The sequence below is a fragment of the Globicephala melas genome, chromosome 18 (assembly GCF_963455315.2).
Source record: "Globicephala melas chromosome 18, mGloMel1.2, whole genome shotgun sequence".
NCBI lineage: Eukaryota > Metazoa > Chordata > Mammalia > Artiodactyla > Delphinidae > Globicephala > Globicephala melas.
In genome coordinates, this window is record NC_083331.1 from 11,802,575 (window position 1) to 11,826,571 (window position 23,997).

At 38.9% G+C, this 23,997-nt stretch overlaps 1 protein-coding gene across 5 annotated transcripts in view; it reads right to left on the reverse strand.

The window, feature by feature from the left end:
- Window positions 1-23,997, reverse strand: part of DCLK1 (doublecortin like kinase 1) — a 326,889-nt gene that overhangs the window by 289,963 nt on the left and 12,929 nt on the right. For all 5 annotated transcript variants that reach the window (XM_060288223.1, XM_060288221.1, XM_060288222.1 and 2 more), the window contains exon 3: window positions 15,884-16,230. In XM_060288223.1, coding sequence (XP_060144206.1) covers window positions 15,884-16,230 — 347 coding nt within the window. The remainder of the gene's footprint in view (window positions 1-15,883; window positions 16,231-23,997) is intronic.

Below are 23,997 nucleotides of genomic sequence, written 5' to 3' on the forward strand. Positions count from 1 at the left end.
GGCAGCAATGACTTGTGATCATATCTGCCTCGCTCCCCAGACTCCTCACCACCCCATGCCAATGGCCGGTCCCCTCTTCTGCTCTCACAGGACTCAGCACTTAGCACATGGCATGGAAACCCTTTCTTGAAATGCCTGTCTCCTGCCCTGTACTGCGAGTGTCTCGGGGCAGGTGCAGGACCTGACTCATCTTTGTATCTTCAATGGCTGGCACATGATGTCTTGTTATGTGACAACGCCTGACCTTCAACCTTTAATCTACATTTGGCCACAAACGGAAAATGACAACCCAAACTTCAGAGAAGCATCATCTGTTTGCTTCTCTATATGTTTACAAAGTTAGTCCACAAAATTTCTTTTAGTTATAACACCCCAGAGGTACAAACATATATGAGTCAAGGCAGATAAAGAAAACAGCGTGATGTGATTAGTAGCATCTGATACTGTTGGCTATACACAACTCCAAATCTGCTTCATTTTTCCCACTGGAAGACAACAGTGTATAAGAGTTCTGGCCTATTACTTATTTTCTAGCTGTGTTATTTTGAACATATTATACAATCCCTCTAAATCTCAGTTTCCTTATCTGTAAAAGAGAAAAAACAGAACTTACCTCAAAGGGTTGGTCTGAGGAATAAATTTTAAAATGCATATAAAGTGGTTAATATATAACAACTGCTGAGTACGTGTCTGCAGTCATTACGCATATTGATTAACATTTAACGCCACCACTCCCCACCTTACTGCCCAAACACATCCCCCATTCATCTGAGATGCCTTTTCTTTCTTTTTCATTTTCTTCACTTTTCCCTCTCCTTCCCACATCCAATCAGACACTGAATTCTATACATTCTACCATCTAAATATCCCATGCACACTGGTCAAGGGTTCAGACCACACAAAACAGTCTGAACTAAATAAAAGAGACTCTGAAAATAAGACAAGTCAAGGAAAAAAGTGGCTTCAGAGAGGAAGGCACTGTTCACGTCATTGATAATCGGGCCTCAGTAAGAGACAGGAGCAATAACAGTACTTCAAACTACTAACATGATAGGTCATTGAGATGTTCTTGAAATTCTCACTTCTATATCAGACCTTAAATATGTAATTGGTTTATAGGGGGGGAGAGAGAGATTACAAAATAATTGGATCTCACCCAAGAAATAGACAAAGCACATGGAAAGCATACTTTAGTTATGAAAAAGCAAAAAGATACACAGCTAGAAATACGTTAATATAATTTGAAATCTAATCAGCCTATAAGTGGTATTTTTGGACTATAACAAAGAAAGTATCTCCAAATGGAGCACAGAGAAGGCAGGAGTAAAGAATATACGTCTGGGGAGCCCCTCTGGGGCATTAGAGGACAGTAATTGTTATTCCATCCTGCCATGAACGTTAAATGTTTTTCCTCTTAGTTGTCTAGGTTTGGAATTAAATCAGAAATACCATATGTGTGTATTGCACTCTTTGCAAAGAGTGCAAAGACCACAAGTGGTTCACTGCACTGAAATGCTGCATCACCTTCTCTGCTCCAAGTTACTTAATAAAACCCAAGTGAGCCCCAGTGCTATTCAGGTGGACAGGATGAAGATCACAGTAAAGGTTAAAGAAGGATATACTTAGTAAACCCATATTATACAAATGACTGCAAAGGCAGAAAAAAAGTCTTTCCTATAAATGCATATAGAAGGATGGGGTCAGCATTTAAAAAGTGATGCAATTAAAAAGCAGATCAGTGGGACTTCCCTGGTGGCACAGTGGTTAAGAACCCACCTGCCAATGCAGGTGATATGGGTTCGAGCCCTGCTCTGGGAAGATCCCACATGCCGCGGAGCAACTAAGCCTGTGCACCACAACTACTGAAGCCCGCACGCCTCCGCAACAAGAGAAGCTATCGCGATGAGAGGCCCGGGCACCGCAATGAAGAGCAGACTCTGCTCGCCGCAACTAGAGAAAGCCTGCACACAGCAACAAAGACCCAACACAGCCAAAAATAAATTAATTAATTAACAACAAAAAAAGGGTATCAGTGATTGCCGGTCTCGGGGCAAGAGTGGGGAACTTTCTGTGGTGCAAGTGTCCTAACACTGGATTGTGGTGATGGCTGCAAGCTCTATAAATGTATGACATCATTGACTAGTACACTTAAAACAGGTAAAATTTACGTATGTAAATTATGCCTTAATAAAGCTACAAAGCTTTTTTAAAGTTGACATGTTTTAAAATTCAACAATATTCCCTTTCTATAAAATGGCTGCATTTCTGGGTAATGGGTTCCATTAAGAATGTTATTTTTCCACTGTTAGGGATGGAAATCTTTATGACAATTTTTTAAAAAGATTCTTAGGTGCTTTTTAAAATTACTCAAAATAAATTAATTTCATAACTAACAATCAAAATAGCAAGAAAAAGTTAGAAGAAATCAAAGCAAGACATTTCAGTAGTAACCTTCTCAACAGTTACTATTCTTTTGGCAACCCACTCAAACTATAATATTGACAGATCCCCAGAATTTGATAAATTCAGAAGAAAAGTATTTTTAAACTCCAGTGGGTAAAGTAGATAAAACACAGCAATGAATCATGAACATTCTTACAAAAAATAAAAGATTCATGTGAATTTTACATACTCAAAACACCATATAAAGCCAAGTATGGCACTGTGGTTAAGAACGTCTGTCCGCCTCGATCATATACTAATCAATTGGGTCAACCAGTTGTTTCCCTTGTTTCTGCATCTGTGAAATGGAGATAACAATAATATCTACCACATAATACTACTGAGGTGGTAAAAAAGAACTCTTTAGTTAGTGCCTGGCATATGGTAAACATTCAAGAAATGCTAGCTGCTGTTGTGTTCGTATTGATGCCATCATCCCTGAGTTAGGTTCCATATACAGATGATCTTATTCTCGGTTCTACAAAGCCTCACACCCAGGGACAGCTCCAGGTCTTTACCTTCCTGAAAACTCAATTACTCAGCAATGCTCATGCCAACCCTTTCCAGCTACTGCAATAGAAAATATCTTCCAACTTTTGATTCATTACACAGTGTGTTATCATTCATACGCTGGCACAGAGCTGGTGCCACACCCCCGAACTGGTCTGACACACTTTCTTCAGACTGTGTTAAACCAAACTATTAGGCAAATAGGACAAAGAAAAAGTCAAATGAGCAGAATCCATTTACCATGGAGTCCCTTACAGTAAGGTCCTTCCAGAGCAACGAAGCATCCAAAATACAGACATGCAATAATTTAGATACACAGGGTAAGGCTTCATTTTTCCCTTTGAAAAAAGTAATTTTAAAACCTTGAAAGAAAAACATTTATTACTGTTGCTGAACCTCAAAACCATATCAACATTTCCTCTAGTCCTTCCCCTCATTCTCTTGTGCCCAAAAATGTACATATGGGGGGTAAAAATTGCCAAAATCAGTTCTCATATATTCTGATATTCTTGTAAAATCTTGAAAATAACTTCCCTCTCACTTCAACTGATGCAAGGAAAGGAACGGTGATTTACAGGATCTGACTGCCAACATACCTCCCTGGGAAAGTACAGGCTAGTGAAACTGAGGGCTAGCTCACTTACTACTTATTCTCAAGCCTTCCACAATATGCCACGAGCTTTGAGGACAGGGACTAATTTAAATGTAAAGTTATTTACTAGCATGCTGGTACACAGAAGCAGGCTTTCAATGTTATTCATATTCCAAATGTGCCAGAAGTGTTTATTAATTAAACTATAAAGTAGAACATATTTTTTAGATATTTAAAATGAAAGGTATTGTTAAGAGTGTCTTGACAGGCACATTTCCAAACAGTGCAAGGACACCCTCAAGCAAGGTTACCTATACTAATCACCTCCTACGTTTTGAACATAACAAAAATGAGAATGCAAATTTCCCTAGCAGTGAATCTACGGGGTCCTAAAGGGACTCCGCTGCTTAGGATTCCATTGTGAGGAATTCTTCCAAGTCCTCCCCCTACTCAATGGAGGAATACTGAGATATTCCCAACTCCTGGCACAAGCCCATGCTCCATAGATGTCTACTGACCTAACAAATCTATGAGAACATGCATATTCTCAATATTAGAAGGCATGTGAATTAAACAGCTAAAGCAGGACCATCTCAATAGAACCCACGTGAAATTCTTGATCCAATTTGGCAAAATCAAAGGTGAATCTGTGGATAGCCTGCTCAGCTGACAGACACTGGCACAGGTCTTTGTTTCTATGACAACGATCAACAATGGGCACCGCACAATAAAATAATGGGATTAGGTTCAATTTCCTCCACCTGAAAGTATACCAGAGGCATCAATACACAATATTCTTAGGTTCTTTCTTTTCCTACATGGCTTAATAACTGTTGCCAAATGCAAAAGAAAAAAAAAGAAAAAGTTTAATAAATAGACATACTTTTTAAATACACAGTGGCTAAAGTCTACCAATTCGCCATGAAATTTAAACAAAGGAGAAAAGGAATTTTTGCTATAAAAGAAAATGATGTTCCCAACCAAAAAATGGCCAGCATGCCCTTTATTCCTTTCCCAGTACACCAATCCCAGAAAAGACTTGAGAAATACATAATTTTATTTTTTCCCAGGGCTATATCATCAACCAGTGACAAAAATGAACATTCTATCGCTTCTGCGTATGCCACTTATTTCTAGAGTTTATTATTTTCTTTCCCAATTTGGAGCTATGATCCCAGAGATTTAAAAAGCCCCTGATGATGAGCTCCCGGGCACTGTGTGGCTGTTTGCAAAGTCACGTCTGCCCTACGTAGTGTGCGGTCATGGGCAGCGGACAGATGAATTAAGCAGGCTACATCTCCCCAGTCTCTTAGCCTCCCAGGCTGCACTGTAAGAGAACCACTCCAATTCTGATTACTAGGTGATCACTGCACACCAGTTTACCCCTCCACTGTAGTTCTCAACAGCTGAGTCTGTGATACATAAGACTCTTGGCCACTAAATTCCTAGATATACTAACTAGAAATTATTTTCAAAAGTTGCCCCTCCATTTCCTGCACACATTAAAAATTTCCCCGTGTTTTTCTGGACATCTTCCATGTTGAGAATTTTCTCATGCACAGGGACTCTGCCTGACAACAGTTGGAGATCTAAAACCAACTCTTGCTTAGTGACTTTCAATCCTCCCCATGGAAGATATTCAGAAGGACCATGAGGAGAATATTAAATTTGTATGGCCTATCGAGGGGAGCATGCAGATAAACTTCCAACAGCATGCATATGGACTCTGCGGCAACCACGTACATTAAGCCCTTCATCAGGATCAGCATTTCCATGGTTATCGTTCAGCCTTCCCTGCATCTCTTAACTTTCATTTATTCTCCAAACCGGAAGTCATCCATCGTTACAGGAAGTCATCCATCGTTACAGGAAGTCATCCATCGTTACAGGAAGTCATCCATCGTCCACACACAGGCAGCCCACTGAGGCCAAATCGCAGGGGGCACACTCTTCATGCTAATGGACTGGCTGCTATCCAGAACTTTGTTGATGGCAATCATACCTTGCCGTCTGATGTTAGTACTGACACTGAGAAGATGCAAATAAAACTGCTAAAGTCAGCTAAAATTAATGTTTAAGTCCATCTACTGAGTAACAGCATGGGTTTATCGTCTTTAGGTCTTTGGATTCCGATGCTCCATTCATACTGTCCAGTATGATCTGTGCTTGATCTGTGCCTGATCTGTGCTTCCCCAACTTTAATATGAATGTGGATCGTGTCAGGATCTTGTTAAAATGCAGGTTCTGATTCAGTAGTAGGTCTAGGGTGAGGCCTGAGCGTCTGCATTTCTACGAGCTCACCAGTGGCATTACTGCTGCCATCTTCCGACTCCTCTTGGTAACAAGGTTTTAAAGAACATGGGTGGAATATATACCTGAGCATACAGGACTTTCTACAACTTATTTTGTTGTGTAACTAGTTACCAGTTCCCATAGTATTACTATGAAAAAGCATCGGGGTAAAATGTCTCTCCCTTTCTTTTTCAACATAATGCTTACCTTGAATTGTTTTCTTCCTAGGAGATTTTTTTTTAAAGAAAATATTGATTTTATCTTACTACCTGCCAAGGTAAGTTTAGTTTATGGTTTTCCAAGTAGAGAAGAAGAAAGAGTAGAAAGATCTCTCAAAGAGATCCTCCTAGTCCTACATTTATGTGATTCTACTTATCAGAATCTGAGCCACAAGTTAAAATCAAGAAACATCATTTAGGGCTTCCTTGGTGGCGCAGTGGTTGAGAGTCCGCCTGCCAGTGCGGGGGACATGGGTTCGTGCCCCGGCCCGGGAAGATCCCACATGCCGCGGAGCGGCTGGGCCCGTGAGCCATGGCCGCTGAGCCTGTGCGTCCGGAGCCTGTGCTCTGCAAGGGGCGAGGCCATGGCAGTGAGAGGCCCGCGTACCGCAAAAAAAAAAAAAAAAAAAAAAAAAAGAAACATCATTTAATAAATATTAAGCATCTAATAAGGGTAGCCAAGAATACAGAAGTCCATATAGTACTGTCTTCTTTCTCCAGGACATTCTGGTCTTACACAAGTTCACAAACAATTATAACACAAGCAGACGTGATTAGGCACAGAAAGAGAATTACCTGGTGTTTCTCCCTCAGGGAGAGACTTGAAAAGCATCATGGTGATTGAGCTGCAACTGACCTAAAAAGCCTAAATTATCTGGTATTTATGAAACAATACTAGACTTAATCAGACAGGTTTTGAAATGCAATAATAATTTTTTTCCATGAAGATTCCCAGCAGAGCGAATGAATTCTGAGACACTTTTAACCTCCAATAACCGACGACATTGAATAACATCTCAAGAGTCACTACTCCACATGATGTCTGCCTCTCAATCTGCTTTTAGAACTCTATAACTCAGCCATAAGTCAGAACTCAGTCAGGAGATGGTCCACTGATGAGTTACTAGAAAAAAGAGCAACGCTGGACAACTTGCCTTCCAAGGATCTTACACTGGGCAATAAAATAACACAATTAGAGATGGAATGACAATAATTTCAAGACATTTCGCACATGAGTGTACACAGTAGCATGTGAGATTACAAGCGAGAAACCAAATTGGATTCAGAGTAGGATCTGAATTTTTTTTTAAAAAAAAAAGCAAAAAATAGGCCAAAATATTAACAAGAGCCATCTTGTCAATGAGACTGTAGGTCATTTTAATTTATCTTAATATTTTCTCATTTGCTCCAAAATTCTTTACAACAATTATACATTCATCTTACCATGGAAAAAGCCAATTAGAACATAAATCTCCCATCTGTCCTTTTGTTTCTATGGCATGTTGTTTACAACACAGTTCAGGTTTAAAATTGGATTTTAAAATTTCCATTTAATTTCTGAAACTGCCTTCTTTCATTTAATTTAGTTTCAAGGATTTAAACTAATCAGAAAAATGTGCTGCAACGTACTGTACTCAGCATCACAAACGCCCTTGAACACTGCAGGTCTGTGTCTGCAACAGTTGGGCCAGATGCTCTTCATGCCACCTTCTTATTGGCCTATCACCAAGTTTCAAATCCATAAAATGTATTAATTAGCTCTCCTCTTTACGCACTGGATGGCAGAGGCAATGTCAGGAAGATTTTGAGCAATTCTCCCGACTCAGATGGTGAAAATTCTCTAGCAGAATATCTATTGTTTCCCCATGGGATAAAAGTTCTTTCAATTGAGGAACTGCTCTAAAATTAGCAGATGAGTTTTTGTTTAATTATCCTAGAGCCTTTAACGAAGCAGGTGTCTGAGCTAGAAAACAAGCGCCATAATGAGCCGCTTACAATCTGCGGTTTCAGGGCAGAGAGCACCACTAGCATTGAGGACTGCACACAAGCACAGCCCAGGTGACCAACCAGCTCCTAAATGGCCTTGACCTGTGCTTTGCAGAACACTGGAAGCAATGTGTTAGTACCAGAGGACAAAGTACAAAGGACTGAACAGAGTCCCCCAGGAGAGGGGGCTGTCAGTTCTACACGGGGAAGTCAGGAAATGTTTCACAGAGAGGCCACCTTTGAATTAATCTTGAGAAAGAATCAGCTTCTTGCTTTGCAGAGCTGTGGTGATGATTCAATGAGATGGATAGACATGTGGCAACTAGCCCATGGCACTGGGCACAGAGAAGGTGTTCAACCAATCATAGTAATAATAAGGTTAATATTACTATATTAGTGTAGTGGTTTGTGAAAAAGTTACTTGTAAGAAATGATTGGTATAATTAAAGAAGATAGTGAAGAAAATAATATCTAGGCTACATTCACAACTGACTGACAAGAAATGGAATGACAAAAATATAATCATTAGTAGTTTAGCTACAATACAGACAATGGAAACAATGCAAAATGACCAATTCTACATTGACAGCATTCTACAACCACGTGTCCTGTACTTTTAGGAAAGCCTGGAACTTGAAGACAGCAGGGAGAGGGACTAATAGTTATAGAGGACCTACCATATATCAAGCCAGGGCTTTTATGTACATATCTTCTCAATTAATCATCCCACCAACACTATGAGGTATGCTTTTTTATTGCCATTTTAAAGAGAAAACTGAGATTCAGAGTCTGATTTGCCAAAGGCCACACAGCTAATGCGCGATAAAGTCAGGATTTGATCTTATAAGCATCTCATTTCAATTTCCACGCTCTTTTCATTATACCATGGAGCATTTTCATGTGAAAAGACACATTTACAAAGGTAGATATGATTAGTAATTATTAAAGGGTAACTTTAAATAGTGAGTTCCCTCAACACATTTAAAATATGATTGTTTTTCAAAAACAAAAAACAATTTACCCTTAGCTTTTCAGGTATAAGAACTACCAATAGTTAAGTGCCTACCACAGTGCTAAATTTGTCACACAGATGGTTTCATTTAATCCTCATGACAACGTATAAAGCAAGCATTATTATCAGTCCCATTACACATATGAGAAAACGAAGGAGTACCAGAGAATTAAACTTCCCAGTGGGAGGGCAGATTTCACTGTGACCAGGGGGAGAGGACAGACTTGACCCCAAGTCTATCAATTTAAAACCATGTGTTTGAAACTCATCTATAAAAACTAGTGTTTCTCTTCTGTACTATATCACTGCATATATCAATCCCTATGCTTACCTTACAACAGCTGTAAGCAAATTTCCTCATTACAAGTAAATTCAATATACAGGATTTTTAAACTTCATCACTTAAGTGGGGAACTAAGGTTTCCAGGCCTGAATGAGAAACTGGATCAAGCTAGATTTTTCAGACTGAAATCTGAGCTCAGGCCCAGCTGACGTGAAAGTCCAAGTCTGTTCCTCATTCCAACGTGCTCCCTCAGGGCAGACGAAGCTCACAGGCCAAATCAGGCTCCCAGCCTTTGTAAAAGCAGAAGTCAGCACCAGGAGATGATCCCAAAGCCCCCAACTGGGGAAAGTGCCCCAGCACCCGCGGCCCAGCAGAGGGAGGGTTTCAGCACATCTTCAGTTCAACAGGGGGCCACTGGGGAACTCAGAACTCATTTGACAGCAAATCAGAATTCAATTTCCAGAAAGCTGACTTTTGCTGAGGCCAATCGAAACCTTAAAATACACGCCACTGCAGGCACCCATAATTAATTACATTGTCAGAGGCGCTAAGACTGGAAGACGAGGACTTAACTTTTCCCAACTTGGGGGAATGAAAACCTACATAAGGACAGGTGTAGCCGATAAATCCTGAGTATCAACCAAAGCTACATAATGTAAAATAACACACTCCATTCTGGGCACTTTAATTCCCGGAGTGAAGTATCGTAACGATTCTTAAGCTCCTTTTTCTCTGAAAACAGCTAAGATTTCCCAGCAATTCTGAGCTCTGGCAAATCGTGAGAATGGCTGAACATGTGCTCTGAGCGTCTGCAGGAAATTTTAATTTGACATTTTAAAGTGAAAGCTAAATTATTTGTATCAACTGTTTTTTACATCAGTTGCAAACAAAACTAAAAAGTGTTACATGCACTTTCACAACATATATACCAAATCATAAGAGTAAAAATCTGTATAACAAGGATAAAGGTTTTAAATATGCTTAAAAAACTTAGAGCTGTCACAGAAGTTTTTATTTAAACACACACACACACACACACACACACACATCACTGTTACCAACAGCTACAGAAAAATCCTTTTCCAGTCCAACCAAACCCTTTCACATCCTAAATTCCTTCTTTTTCATTCAGAAACCTTTGGTTTTCACATTTTCTATACTCATTAATTGCTACAGCCAAGGTCAGATGTGGTAGTAATATGTACCACTTCTTTAACTTGCATGGAGAACTATTCTAAGCTCTCTAAACTCAAGCGTGAACCAAATTATTTTTACTTCAGATTAGAATTAGGTATTAAAAACCAAAAGGAAAAAAACCAAAGGCCATTTTGTGACTTCTGATTGATAAATTCCTATGCATGGTATCACCATTTCCTGCATTCCAATAAACTCATAAACTACCTACCTAAAGTAAACGGCTGCAATTATTATGACTCATTTATAAGCATCTTTTGAGCTTTATGTTTGTAACAGGTGAGGGGACCAATGATCAAAAGATACTGAGAAGACATACTAACTAATATATTGACAGCAACTGGGATTTCCTTTACAAAGCAGCTGCTTTAGTCAGAATGTTTGTGTCCCCCAAAACCTCATATGTTGAAACCTAACCCCCAAGGTGACCGTATTAGGAGGGAGGGTGCTTTGGGAGGTGATTAGGTCTTGTGGGTGAAGCTCTCATGAATGGGATTAGTGCCCTTATAAAAGAGACCCCACAAACCTCCCTAGCCCCTTCTGCCATGTGAGAACACTGCAAAACCAGAAAGTGGGCTCTCACCAGACCAAACATGCTGGCACCTTGATACTGGACTTCCAGCCTGCAGGACTGGAAGAAATAAATTTATTTTGCATATAAGCCACCCAGTCTGTGGTATTTTGTTACTACAGCCCTAATGGACTAAGAGAGCAGCTATGATGCCTGTTCTCAGTTTACCATCTAAATCAGTTTATGAGTACCTTTACTTTAGCTGAGTTAGTCCCAGTGTTTTTCCATATTACAAAGACAATAAGTTGTTTGCTCAAGCTAGCTTGCAGCAGTGGTGGATTTTACAAAGTGCATGACCTATGTGAAACGTCTGTAAGATAAATACAATACCCCTGAGTGAGTTTTTCCTCTGATACTAAAGTATATTGTTATTTTATACAGATCTTCAACGTCAAAGACTAGATAAGATGGGATGTGAATACATCTTCTACTTAAAGAGCAATCTGGTTTCTCATGACTTACACTCCAGTTGGGAAATGGGGGATCGTTGCGAAGTGCCTTATCTATGATCTGCACAGTATAAATTGCCTGCTTAGGCACTAAGTGTTCTAAGACTTGCTGCTGTTTATGTTTCTAAGCAAGGATCCAGTAATCACAGATGCTGAAGACTAAGCAGTTCAAGACAGCCTGATTAGCTGTTCCAAAAAGGTATTAGGAGATACGCAAGTATATCTTTTCAGCAAATCTTGTACGTTTTGGGCTTATTTTAATCATTTAAAAATGAGTCACACTCCAAATGACCTCTGGGATTAGCTTCCTAGCAGGGTGAGTGATTAACCCACAGAAAAATTCCAACACCCAGAGCCTGGACTGGGACAAGAGGAAAAGACTCTCACGCCCTGCAGAGCCACCCCTGAACATGGAGAAAGGGGATATGATTTTAACCTTCAACTAGAAAATGCCCTCTGTCCATCTTTGGGGGCCCTTAATCAGTGCCCAGATAAAAAATGCATCACTGAAAATAAGACGCGGCAAGAGCCTTGACCTCCTAAGCATGCCGGCAAAAGTGCCTGATCACCTGGTGAGCAGAGGCCCCCGACAGGGGAGAGGAGGGGGCAGCAAGGTTGCAGGAACCTTTAACCAAAGCTTCAATGCCACTGGATAAAGAATGGAGTTGAAATAATCAGAAAAGGTTCACTCACAAACAGCCCGCTCATGAACCACAACGGCCATCCAGGGAAACTGCATGTTCCTGCAAAATGTCTTCTATATGGTGCAGCACTTCCAATACGTTGATTTCCTCATCTCTGTCAAAACACCTCAAAAAAGCGCTGTATAATGACCTCATAGGCTAGGGCTTAAAGCAAAGCCAAGAGGCCGATGAGCAAGGAGGACGAGTGACAAGGGCACGTGGTCCACGTCCTCCAGCCCCCATCTCTGGGTACCATATGTAACAGCCGGCACGGGCTTGCACTGTTCCACCATCAGAAATCCCAGAGTCACCAGTTTCCTTCCCATGGATACCTCTGCAGGCAGCCCAAAGGCAATCTGAAAAGCCATTCCTGCTTGTATAGCTTCCTCTCTACCCATTCATCCAAAGCACTCAAACTGTTAATTATTTAAACAATTCTATTTCCTCAATACAAGAAATTACCTTTAAAAGCTTTATTGGCCTTTGGATTTTAATACAAGGGCTCAGTTATACTATTAAAATAAAAAAGAGAGGCAGGCAAGTGATCTTAAGGGTGATGTCCTGTGGACAGCATGTGGACCCTGATGCCACAATGGGCTGGGTAAGATGGTGGCAGCATAGGGTGCCACCCTCCTATGGCAGAGTGTCACGTAACAGGAGGGCTTGGAGGGAAGTGATTTTTTCTCAGAGGCTTAGCAAGCCTTGGTCACAGCCCAAGCTGTCAAAGAATCCCTCTCACAAATGGCTTATGGGGGCAGATTTCTCTTTTGAACAGAAATGATTCTAAAGACTCCCGGGGTCCATGAGGAAGGAATCAAGCAGAAAGTCTTCATATTCTTTCTACTTAACCATCCAGTTCCTCTGCAGCTTTTTCCCACTCCTGCTATGAAGAGAATATGCCACAATTGAGGCAATGCCACGAAGGCGACCTGAATCAGCTCCACGAGAAAACAGCTGAATACAATAGTCAGCGGGATGACTGCAGGGGAAAAACTCATGGCAGAAAACCTTCAGATGATATTCCTTGTACCAATTACTGACTCGAAAATTCTTTTTCCGTACATTTGCATCTCTGGTGTTCTACTATAATCTGCTGTGTACAGCGGTCATGACCACAAGCTCTGGAGAGAGACTGGTTCAAATTCCAACTCTGCCGTTTATATCTGTGTGGCCTTGGACATGTTTTTTTATTAACAAGTTCTGTGTCTTAATATCCTCATCTGTTAAGTGGGGATAATAACTGAGCTGTTAGGATTAAACAAGCTACGACGTGCAAAACATTCAGAATAATGCTCAATAAAGCTACGGTCATTATTACTATAGTTCCAAATTGCTTTCACTTATTTATCAGAATTGCTCCCACAAGCACCCTGTGAAATAGTGGTGATCATTTCATCCATGTTTTTCTTATGAGTATAGTGAGACTCCATTAAGTGATTTGCTAAAAATGTAAAAAACCTGTGGCTGAGCCAAGATCTGAATCCTGGTCTTCTGACATTAAACCTTGGACCTTTTCCATTACTTTGCATTATTTACATGTAAACCACAGCAAAAATGAAACCAAGCAGGACCCTGCAGGGCCTTTTGGGGACAGACCCCTGTGTCCCCTGACTCTTGTTTTTAGAAAAGTTTTAGCCTCCTAGGCCTTCTGCAAGTTCCAAAGGGAATTTAATCAGAGAAATGAGAAAACACAGAAACAAAGGAAGACAATCAAGCAAGACAAAATAACAATAATTTAGCCATAAAACAATGTCACAGACCTTTAGTCCCTCCTCAAGGGCTATAGATAATGACCTGAGCCATATCCTTGAGTTGTTTTGCAGATACTAAAACCCCCATCAGGTTGAAGAAGTTAACTGCATGCTGACCACCAGCACATAGACCCCAGACCAGTTGGAACCAGAAGGTTGATGATGTTAGTTCCCAAAATACCACCCTGTTACCTCACCACCAACCAATCAGAGGGATGTACATGAGCTGATCATGCACCCTGAGACCTTGTCCCTCACCTTGCCTTTAAAAACACTTCCCTAAAAGCCACAGGTCTTTCGAGCATGAGCTGCCGGTTCTCCTTGCTTGGCCCTGCAATAAGTGCTACACCTTCCTTCACCACAACCTAATGTCAGTAGATTGGCTTTGCTTCACATCAGGTGATTGGACCTAAATTTGGTTCATAAACAAAAACAGCCATTATAAAATAGGGACACTAGATAAATTCCTAAAAGGACAAAAACCACTGACAACATCATAATATCTATTCTAGGAATTCATTCTTGGAATAAACAAATGATCAGTTGATGGCAATTTAGCTTACATAATTAAAGCCAATTTTTTAATTCAGTGTGTAGCAATTTGGAACCCCAAAATTCGGAAGCAAGGTGGGAGGAGGAACATTTATCAATGCATATTCTTTGTTGTAAATTTTACTTTTTATGAAAACACATAAAATCCCATCTTGAGAAAAATCACAAAAATGTAGAACTACAAGATGGTTGAGTAGTTCATTACAAAGGGAACCACTGAAGGGCTTAAGTGTTTAAATGTGAACCTTGCCATCTTATTGCTGCTGTAATTCACAAAGCAGCTATGGACTTTTTCATCACTGATATATTGGTGACATTCAGGCTACACCCTCTTAGATCTAGAAGACTGGAAATTTCCTAAGAATCCTTATCCACGTGACACTTAAGGGAAGTTTTATGAGACAAGCAGAAGGCAGGTGAATATAAATGAACTGGCAGATCTTCCGTTTTCTCCTAATGAATTTTATAATTTAGAGCATTTGAATGGATTCCCAGGGGAGGAATTCATCCCTATTTTTTTCATTACTAACACTCTCTAGTATTTGCATCTATTTCTAATTCATAAAGTTTGCATGTGTTAGCCTTCAAGAACCTGGATGAGTCTTCTACTTAATAAGATCAATCTTTTATGAATCTAGTTTTGATCTTTAATATGTACTCTATACACAAATCATTCAAATTATCCCTCAAAATAATTTCTAAAAAACAAGTGGACAGATCCATGTTAAAAACAAAATTTCAAACAAATACAGTGTACTAAAAACTATAATCTGAAACCAAAAGACACTGGTAAACTCTGAATGACCAGCAAATTCCTCTGTCCATATATCAGTGTTCTTTTATTCAGCTCACCATCAGGGTTCTGTCAAATCTTTGCAAAAGTCCACACAAGACTTCCTTTAAGTTCATCTGAGCAATGCACATTAAGATGTCCACTCACCCAAACTGACTGATGTACATTCCACAGTAAAGGAAAACCTTTTCATTGTAATTCTGAAATTATGTTTTTGATACAAGATGTATAATATTCTAGAAATATGCCTCTTAAAAGCCACCCAGATGGAAATATTTCATTCCTTAGATATGTACATAAAAATCTATAAAATGTAAATAAATCTCACTAGTGAGCATTACTGAGACATAAAACTATGAAATATTATTTAGGTCAAAGAAAGGACTCAGATTTTTCTCTACTGGTCAGAGTCTACCTCTATAGCTCTGTCCTGCTCAAGGTGATAAGACATTACTATATAAACAAATTGAAAACAGATGGCTGAAAAAGGCACCATTATGTTAAGCAATGAATGACTGGAAAAGTAGAAATCTCTGAGTAATCATTTAAGCTTCATAGGTCTATATTTGTACTTGATTTCAGTGGTTAATCCTGTGCTAACTCTATCCTTGAACTGGTTTGGGGGCAAAAGCTATGTATGCATTGACTAAACGACCCAAGTCCCTCAACATCAGTAAAATGTATGTTTCAGGTCTCCACCATATGCTGCACAAATCCCCCAACTCCCTGGTTCTTGCCCGTAAAGTCAAGGTCACAGCATGATACCTCCCTTACCTGCTTCCCATCCAGGGTGTAGAGGCGTTTCACCACTCCCGAGTCCAGCTTGATGGCATCGGTGATGTCAGTGAGAACCTGTTCAAAGGAGTGAGCCGTCTTCTTGTTCAGCAGAATCCTGACAGCTTTCCGCGGCTTCACTCCACTTCTGATGATGGTGACCAGCTTGGGCCGAATGAAATCCTTATTCTCCCGCACCTCCGAAGGGCTCCCTTTGGCGGTGGCCAGCGAGGACACTGCCCGCGAAGCAGAGGTGGTCTTGACATTCACGGACCAGTTGGGGTTCACGTTCTTGGTGTACTCCAGCTTCTTGAAGGGCTCTATTGAGCCACACACATAACTCTCTCCTAAGGAGGAGAGAAGCATATTTAAATTTACACTCAGGTAAATTCAATTCCTTTTTCCTACTCTCTGAATTTTCCTTTTCTACTTAGAAGCAAGCACTACTTGTGACTTTTTAAACAATGGCGGTATGATTAATAATTAATGAAAGAGAATTTTGCCTTCTTTTTTTAAAAATTTCTATTGGAGTACAGTTGATTTCCAGATTTTTGACTTCTAATCTGGCTCTGTCAGCAACAGATTGGTATTCTGGGGGAAGAAAAAAAATCATCATTCTTCCCTTTCATCATCTTCAGTTTGGTGATAGAAATCCCGATATTGAATATAGCCCTCAGAGAGATATGAAATTGAATTCAAAATAGAAACTATTTGGGGGGATTCAGTTATATTTATATTTGCAGAAAACTTCAAAATTGGAGCACCTACATTTGCCACCTGAGATAAAATAAAAACTGAAAATGGATCAGAAAACAGCTTCTAAAAATAGCTGTGTAATTTTTTTTTGACGGGAGTGTTTGCTTAACCCTTTGTAAAGTCAAGTAAAATTCCAAAAATAAGCAGAATAACTCCTTTCCTTTTCTTCCATCTTCACAGGGCCAAGCACAGTGATCCACACACACGTCACACTTGTTTATAGACAAAAACTTTTGAGAGTCGTCAACTTACAAACTTCATAAACTGACTTTAAAATAAATATAACTATATAAGATGAAAAAGAGCTGAGGATCTAATGTACAGCATGGTGATTACAGTTGATAACACTGTATATTTGATATATAGTTCAACATAGTATAATTGAAATTCGCTAGGAGAATAGAACTTGAATGTTCTCACTAAAGAAAAAAAGGAAAAAAAAGAAAAATATTTGAGTTGACGAATGTGTCAGCTAGATAAGAGGAATCCTTCATATATATATGTAAAATTGTCATGAGGTACACTTTATATATCTTACAATTTTATTTGTCAATTATAATCCAATAAAGCTGAAAAAAAGAAAATATACAAAATTAAATTTTTTATTAAAAATGACTCCTTAACAGAGAATCATTTAATGAAGATACTCAAACTATATATTTTGTTTTGCAGGGTCTTCTACTGCCTTGTTCTCTGATATATGCCCAGCACACAGGACAGACCAGTGCCTGGCACCTCGGGGTACCCAATGTTTGTCGAATGAATAAAAGAATTACAGATACTCAGACTATTAAATAGATATGTATCACATAAAAAAGAAGGTAACACATGTACCATTAGTCATTATAAAATGATTAATCCTGCATACACATTTCATAAACTTAAGTCAAAGCATTTTGAAATTAAAGATCTCATAATGGCTTTTTTTCTGTGGTAGTAAGTCTTTATAACTGGGAATAGGTAAAAATGCTAAAAAGCCTTCATAATTGCAGGTAAAGTAACCTAGGACTAATCCTACACAGCCCATTTACTTTTATCTAAATCCTTGTCCTATTTTTAAATTAATAGTGCAAATATCCAAGGCCATGGAATAGGTATTCACATAAAAATAACTGAACCAGGGTTTCAAAAATAGAAAAGCACAATTATATATGTTATCAAATATTTACTTTGCCAATGTTTTTAAAACATATTCCAATGTGTGTTTATGCATTATGTCTCACTAGAAGTGGTACAAATAGTAAGACTAGGGGACGTTTACCAGTTTAGGAAACCCCCTTTCTAGTCACTTAGCAGTTACTACTGGTCCCAACTATGCTTTTCTCAAGATCTATGTGGATATCAACAACACATCCATGGGGGCTGCAACAAGAGCAGTGTTTCTGAAGGCTTGGTGGAGAGACAGTGTGAATGTCATGGTGGGAAGAGAACTTGAACTCTGGGCTCAAGACCTGGCCTCTCAGCGTGTGACCTGGGCACATCCCCTACTCTTCTCAGTGGTAGTTTATTCACCTGTCAGATGAAGGCTATGCCAGGGGCCACTTTCATCTCACCAGTTTTTTGTGACCATCAAATTAGATAGAAAAGGTCAAAGTGATCTCAAATGCAAAACTGCTACACAAGTGAAAATCACCAGAGGATGCACTGCACTAATTGTCCACTAAACAGGTATTAACACTGTAAAGTGTTCATTGTTTCTGTGGTTACCAGTAGACCACAGATCCACTCAACTTGGGATACATCACAATGTGAGGATGCCCCAAGCTTCCCCCCACAAGACACACAGGCCTTAGCTGACAACACCAGACTTTGTCAGAATTCTGTGCTCATTGGAGATATGTCATTGTCTGATTATTTGGAAGTTTATATACTAAGCGAATAACTTAAAACAAAAACATGGAGTGGTTTACACTTCAAAAAGGAAAATTTTTAACTTTAGGAATAAAAAATAATTTTAAAAGGGAGTAATTTTCAAGTATTCACATAACAGTATGGAATGGGTTTGTTGAAAGACAAAATAAACTTTTTTTTTTTTTTTTTTTTTACATCTTCTTAGACAAAGCACACTGAAAATTTCTGAAAGCATGACAACTTTGAGAAGATAATGCGGGCTTGGTTCAAGCAACAGCAGTGAGAGGAAACTTGTATTTTATCAGTGCTATCACTTTGAAACTTCTCTGCCTCCTTTATCGAATTCAGAGACTGGAATAAAATCTTGGCGAAGGGTGTGAGACTCCCAACAAAGATGATATTGTGTTAAGAGGAAAGTGACACTAAAGTGAGAGAAAGGAGTGGTCATCAAATCCAAGATCACACACCATCCAGTGCTGTCATTTAGAATCTATTACACTATTCAGGAATTCAGGAAAAGCCAAGATGGCTTTCCATATGTTAATAAGCTTCTATTAAGCTGTAAAAATATATTTGCATTAAATCTACTTGACCCTCATTTTGACTACTTTTATTTTAATCATAATTCCAAACTTCTTCCCATCACAAGAGACGTAGCCTCTGTCATAACACAGTTAAAGTTGATTGCGTTTTCTGATCTTGTAAAAATTAGCTTTTTAATTAATGTGTTAATAGCATTGATAATTGTAAATTAACAAATGTAATTGTTCTGAATGGGAAAAATACATAGCCTTGATTTGGTCAAATGGCTCTGGATAGCCAGGGTTTAATCTCTTCCTTAACTGGGCAGACAGTTAAGAGATAGGTTATATTCTTGACTAGAGAATCATCGATAGGTTTTGTTCAAGACCTGACATGAGGTATGTGTGTTAAATTTCAGGCCATTCAAAAATAGCAAGATATTGGGGTGTATGCATCTTTTCGAATTATGGTTTTCCCCGAATATATGCCCAGGAGCGGGATGCACGCACCCCAATGTGCATTGCAGCACTATTTAGAATAGCCAAGACATGGAAGCAACCTAAATGTCCAACAACAGAGGAATGGATAAAGAAGATGTGGTATATTTATGTAATGGAATATTACTCAGCCATAAAAAAGAATGATAATGTCATCTGTAGCAACATGGATGGGCCTAGAGATTATCATAGCAAGTAAGCCAGACAAATACAAATATGATATCACTTATGTGTGGAATCTAAAAAAAATGATACAAATGAACTTATATACAAAACAGAAATAAACCCACAGACATAAAAAACAAGCCTATGGTTACCAAAGGGGAAAAGGGTTGGGAGGGATAAATTAGGACCCTGAGATTAACATATAAACACTGCTATACATAAAAGAGGTAACCAACAAGGACCTACTGTATAGCACAGAGAACTATACTCAATATTCTGTAATAGCCTATAAGGGAAAAGAATCTGAAAAAGAATAGATATATATGTATGTATAACTGAATCACTTTGCTGTACACCTGAAACTAACAGAAAATTGCAAATCAACTATATTTCAATTTAAAAAATAAATTGATTAAATTAAATAGCAAGGTAAAGTAAAACTTCTCATTAGTACCATAACATGCTTCCTCTACACACTAAGCCATCCCAGAGTTTCGCGGTATAATTTCTACTACCACGGTGAAATAAAAGTTAATTTATCTAAATCAAAGTATATTTGAGCAAAATAGCCCAAAATGTGCTTTGAAACTTTTGGATTATTTACTATAGGTGAAATTAGACAAGGATGGCAAGATGGCAAAGATCATAGATGGTTTAAAGGAAATGGCATCAAAATCTAGGAGGTGGAGCTGGAAATCACTAAACATAATGACTTGCTCATTGGTTATCACACTGTCACAATTTTGTTCTAGTTTATTAGAGCCAAAAATTTTTATGTTAAGACTGACCCTTAATTTGAAATGTAATACTCTAGGTACCTAAGACGCCCAACAAACAGCAGGAACTGCAGAAGCAGCATCTTTCTGAATTGCTGTGGCATTTAAAAAAGCCAAAAAACTAATACTTGCTGTGAAGCAAAGAAAGAAAGAAAACAACAGTTAAAACAAAAACAAACAAAAAGAAAGAAGGTAAGAAAATGAAGCATGAAATTGTGTCTGGATCCAATCAATACCTCCCAAAATATCAGAATATAGTAACTTTTCCCTGAAAGGCTTAAATATTTGGGGGACTTTTGAAAATAGAATAATTTCGGTGTAAGCATATTAGATTATTTTAGAGGTACCAAAGAGTCCTTGTTTTTTTCCAAAAAATCACATATGCATTTTTAAATTATTAGATTTTCTGTTATTCTTTAAAGTATGGAAATAAATTTTCTCTAACAAAGTTTATTAGTAAAAAATCTGCAAAGTTAATGTTACTTGGCCATGGGCTCCCATTAAGAAATTAGGGAAAAAAAAAAGAAATTAGAGAATTTGCATGTAAAAGAAATTCTCTTAGTCACTCTGGACAACTTCCAGTAATATGGTACCAGCTCCCTGGGTAACCAGGCCTGTGCAGTCAGCTAGGAAGGTACTCCTCCACAAGATCTCATATTAGGAGATACTAGAAGTCTGCCCTGTTTTTCCTCATTGCTAGAGGTTTTTCATTGGCTAAGGGTTGAGACATGTGAATTCCAGCTGTGACATCACTTGACCTCGGTCTGAAAATGACCTAATCTCCATTCTTCACATTATTAAAGCTGCTTGCCCACCACCTATAGGATTCCTTTAAGTTCCAAATGTGGCATATTCAAAAGTGTCTTAAATGAGGGCTTTGTGTAATATATCTCATTTTTCCAGAGTAAAGATTTTCTTATTGAAAACTCTGGAAATTAAAATTCACTACTGTGAGTTACAGTAAAAGCTGGGAAAGATTCAAATATATATTTAAATCTCTGAACTGAGTTAAATTACACGAAAGATATTATTTATGGAATAAAATGTCATAAACTGCCTTCTGGATACTATATTTTATGAGCCTATCTCAGTATACACAGCAACACTTCATAATCTACCTGGAAGGTGCTGGTTTAAGAAGACGATTTTGATAGTGCTATCAAAGGCAAGAAAAAGGATTCCCAAAGGCACTTATGGATATCATTCTTCCATGGAAGTCTTTCATTATATAATAGTACATAAAAATAAGCTTACTGAAAATAAAATGTGAATGTGTATTTTAGGTCTATGGAAAATGTCAACTTCTCAAATTTAAAGCAAGAGAAAAATAACATAAAGAAAAAATTGAAGGATCCAATTTTTTTTTTAATTCAAGACTGATATAACTGAAAACTAGAGAAACTAAAATAAGAAGGGGAAAACAGACAGACGACCTATAATACAACAGTGGTTTAATATAATGTACAAAGCCTATTATAATTTACAAAAATACAAGGGACTAAAATATGTGACAAAGGATAAAAACAAAATAAAATAGAAATAGAAAATGCCACTAGGGATACTATAAATTGCTATCAACCCTTTTAGAAAGCAACACGGCAAACTGTATTTGGAGCCACGAAAATATTTATTCTCATTGCTAAAAATGTTTCCTAAGTAAATAACAGAGCAACAAATAACAACATTGCAACAAGTACAAACATACTTAGCCATGAAATCCAAAAATTTTAAGCAACCTCCTAAATTCTCAGTAACAGGTATAACACCTGAAAAGAATCCAAATCCGAATCCTAATCCTTTGACCTTCTCTTCAAAGAATTTAGAAAGCAAGATGTGTTTATGAAAAGATTCCACCACAAGATAAGTGATAATTGGTAAATAAGTGGTCCCAGCAATCCTAATTCAGAGGAGAAAAAAAAAGTCATTTCCCACTTCCCACTACGTGATCAAGGAAGAAAAAATGGAATTCGTGCTGGCCCTGGAAGTGAGGGTCAGATTTTCATTAGCAGAAAAGAGGACAGCATTTCAGATAAAAATAAAACACTAATATGCTCTAGTGAACAGTGCAGTAAAGGAATAGTCTGATTGATATTAATATGTCTTTCTCAAAAAACAAAAACGGTGCCAGGGACAAACAAGTTAAGAGTAAGACTGCAGTAGGCAACAAGGTCAAAGTGTTTATGCATGATCAGCCCCAGGTTTTAGGAAGACCACACTGGCTGTAGTGTGAAGGCAGGGCTGAAGGCAGGACATGGGGAGACAGAGGTCAGGAAGCTACTTAGAAAGCTATTCTAATAGACCAGGAGAGGAGCTGAAGAACAAAAGTTCACACCTCCGCATTAGGAACAGAGAGAAACGGCTGCTCTGAGGAGTACTTAACAGAATCAACCGACTGGATTGAAGAACTGGCAATTGATTGGATGCAGCGCTCATGACAATAGAGTCGACGACAACACTGAAATGATGGCATTGAAACCTGTTTGGGCCAACTTCCCATATACCACAACAGAACAAATGAGAAGGAAAACATGTTTGGATTAGATGGTAAGGAAGAAAATGAATTTGGTTGTGCACATAATGAATTTGAAGTTCCTAGGAGCCAACCAGTTGGAGATTTTCCAGCAAGCAGTTAGAAAATATGGGTCTGGGGTATGGGATGGAGATGCATGGGCTAGCTGCAGCTATGCGAACTGAAGAAAATGCTCAGAGAGACCCCACCCAGCTGGACAGGATGAAATCCAGGCAACAGCAGTACTGAGAGTGCCCAGAGATGGAGGTGCCACTGAAGGGAACTGAGAGAAATCAGGTGCCTGGAGCCATGGAAACCAAGGGGTGGTGAGTACATGGCTGGGAAAGACCCAGACGTCACCATCCGAGGCTCCAGGAACAGCAGCAAAGATAAGGTTTCCTAAGAAATCACTGGCCTGGCCATTAGGAGGCCACATGTGGCCTCGTAACAGCCATTTCAGTTGGATAATGATGTCAGACTGCTTTCGTTCGTTCGTTTATCCGTTCATTCTCTCTTTCCTCTTTCTTCCAGTGATATTTATTGAGTCCTTGCTACTACCGTGATAGACAGTGAGGACATCGATGGCTCCTGACTTCCAGAGACACTGATAGAAAATAAGCAAGTATATTACAGTGTAATGATGCTAATCAAGGGGCTGATGTATGATTGGAAGTTGAGGAAGTAGAGACAGCAAATGCAGATATTTCTCAGGTAGAAGAGCCAGGGGTTGAGAGGTAAGCAAGACAAAGGCGAGAACTGTTTAGATTGTGGGAGACTTGTTCCGTAGGTTGAAGGGACAAGACTGGAGATGCTATTGGTAGAACAGGTTAACTTAATGTTTGCCATCAGTAGATCTTGTTGTAACCCATGCCATGCTACCTGTAATCCTCACCGCGATCCTGTGAGCTAAGAACTAACAGACCTCTCCTCCCAGAGCACACTGACCCACGAGGAGGTAGGGAGCCTGCTCAGCGCCACCCAGCCAGGAGAGGTGGAAGCAGCCTTCAGTTAAGGCTGGTCGGCCTGCGGAGCCAGGAC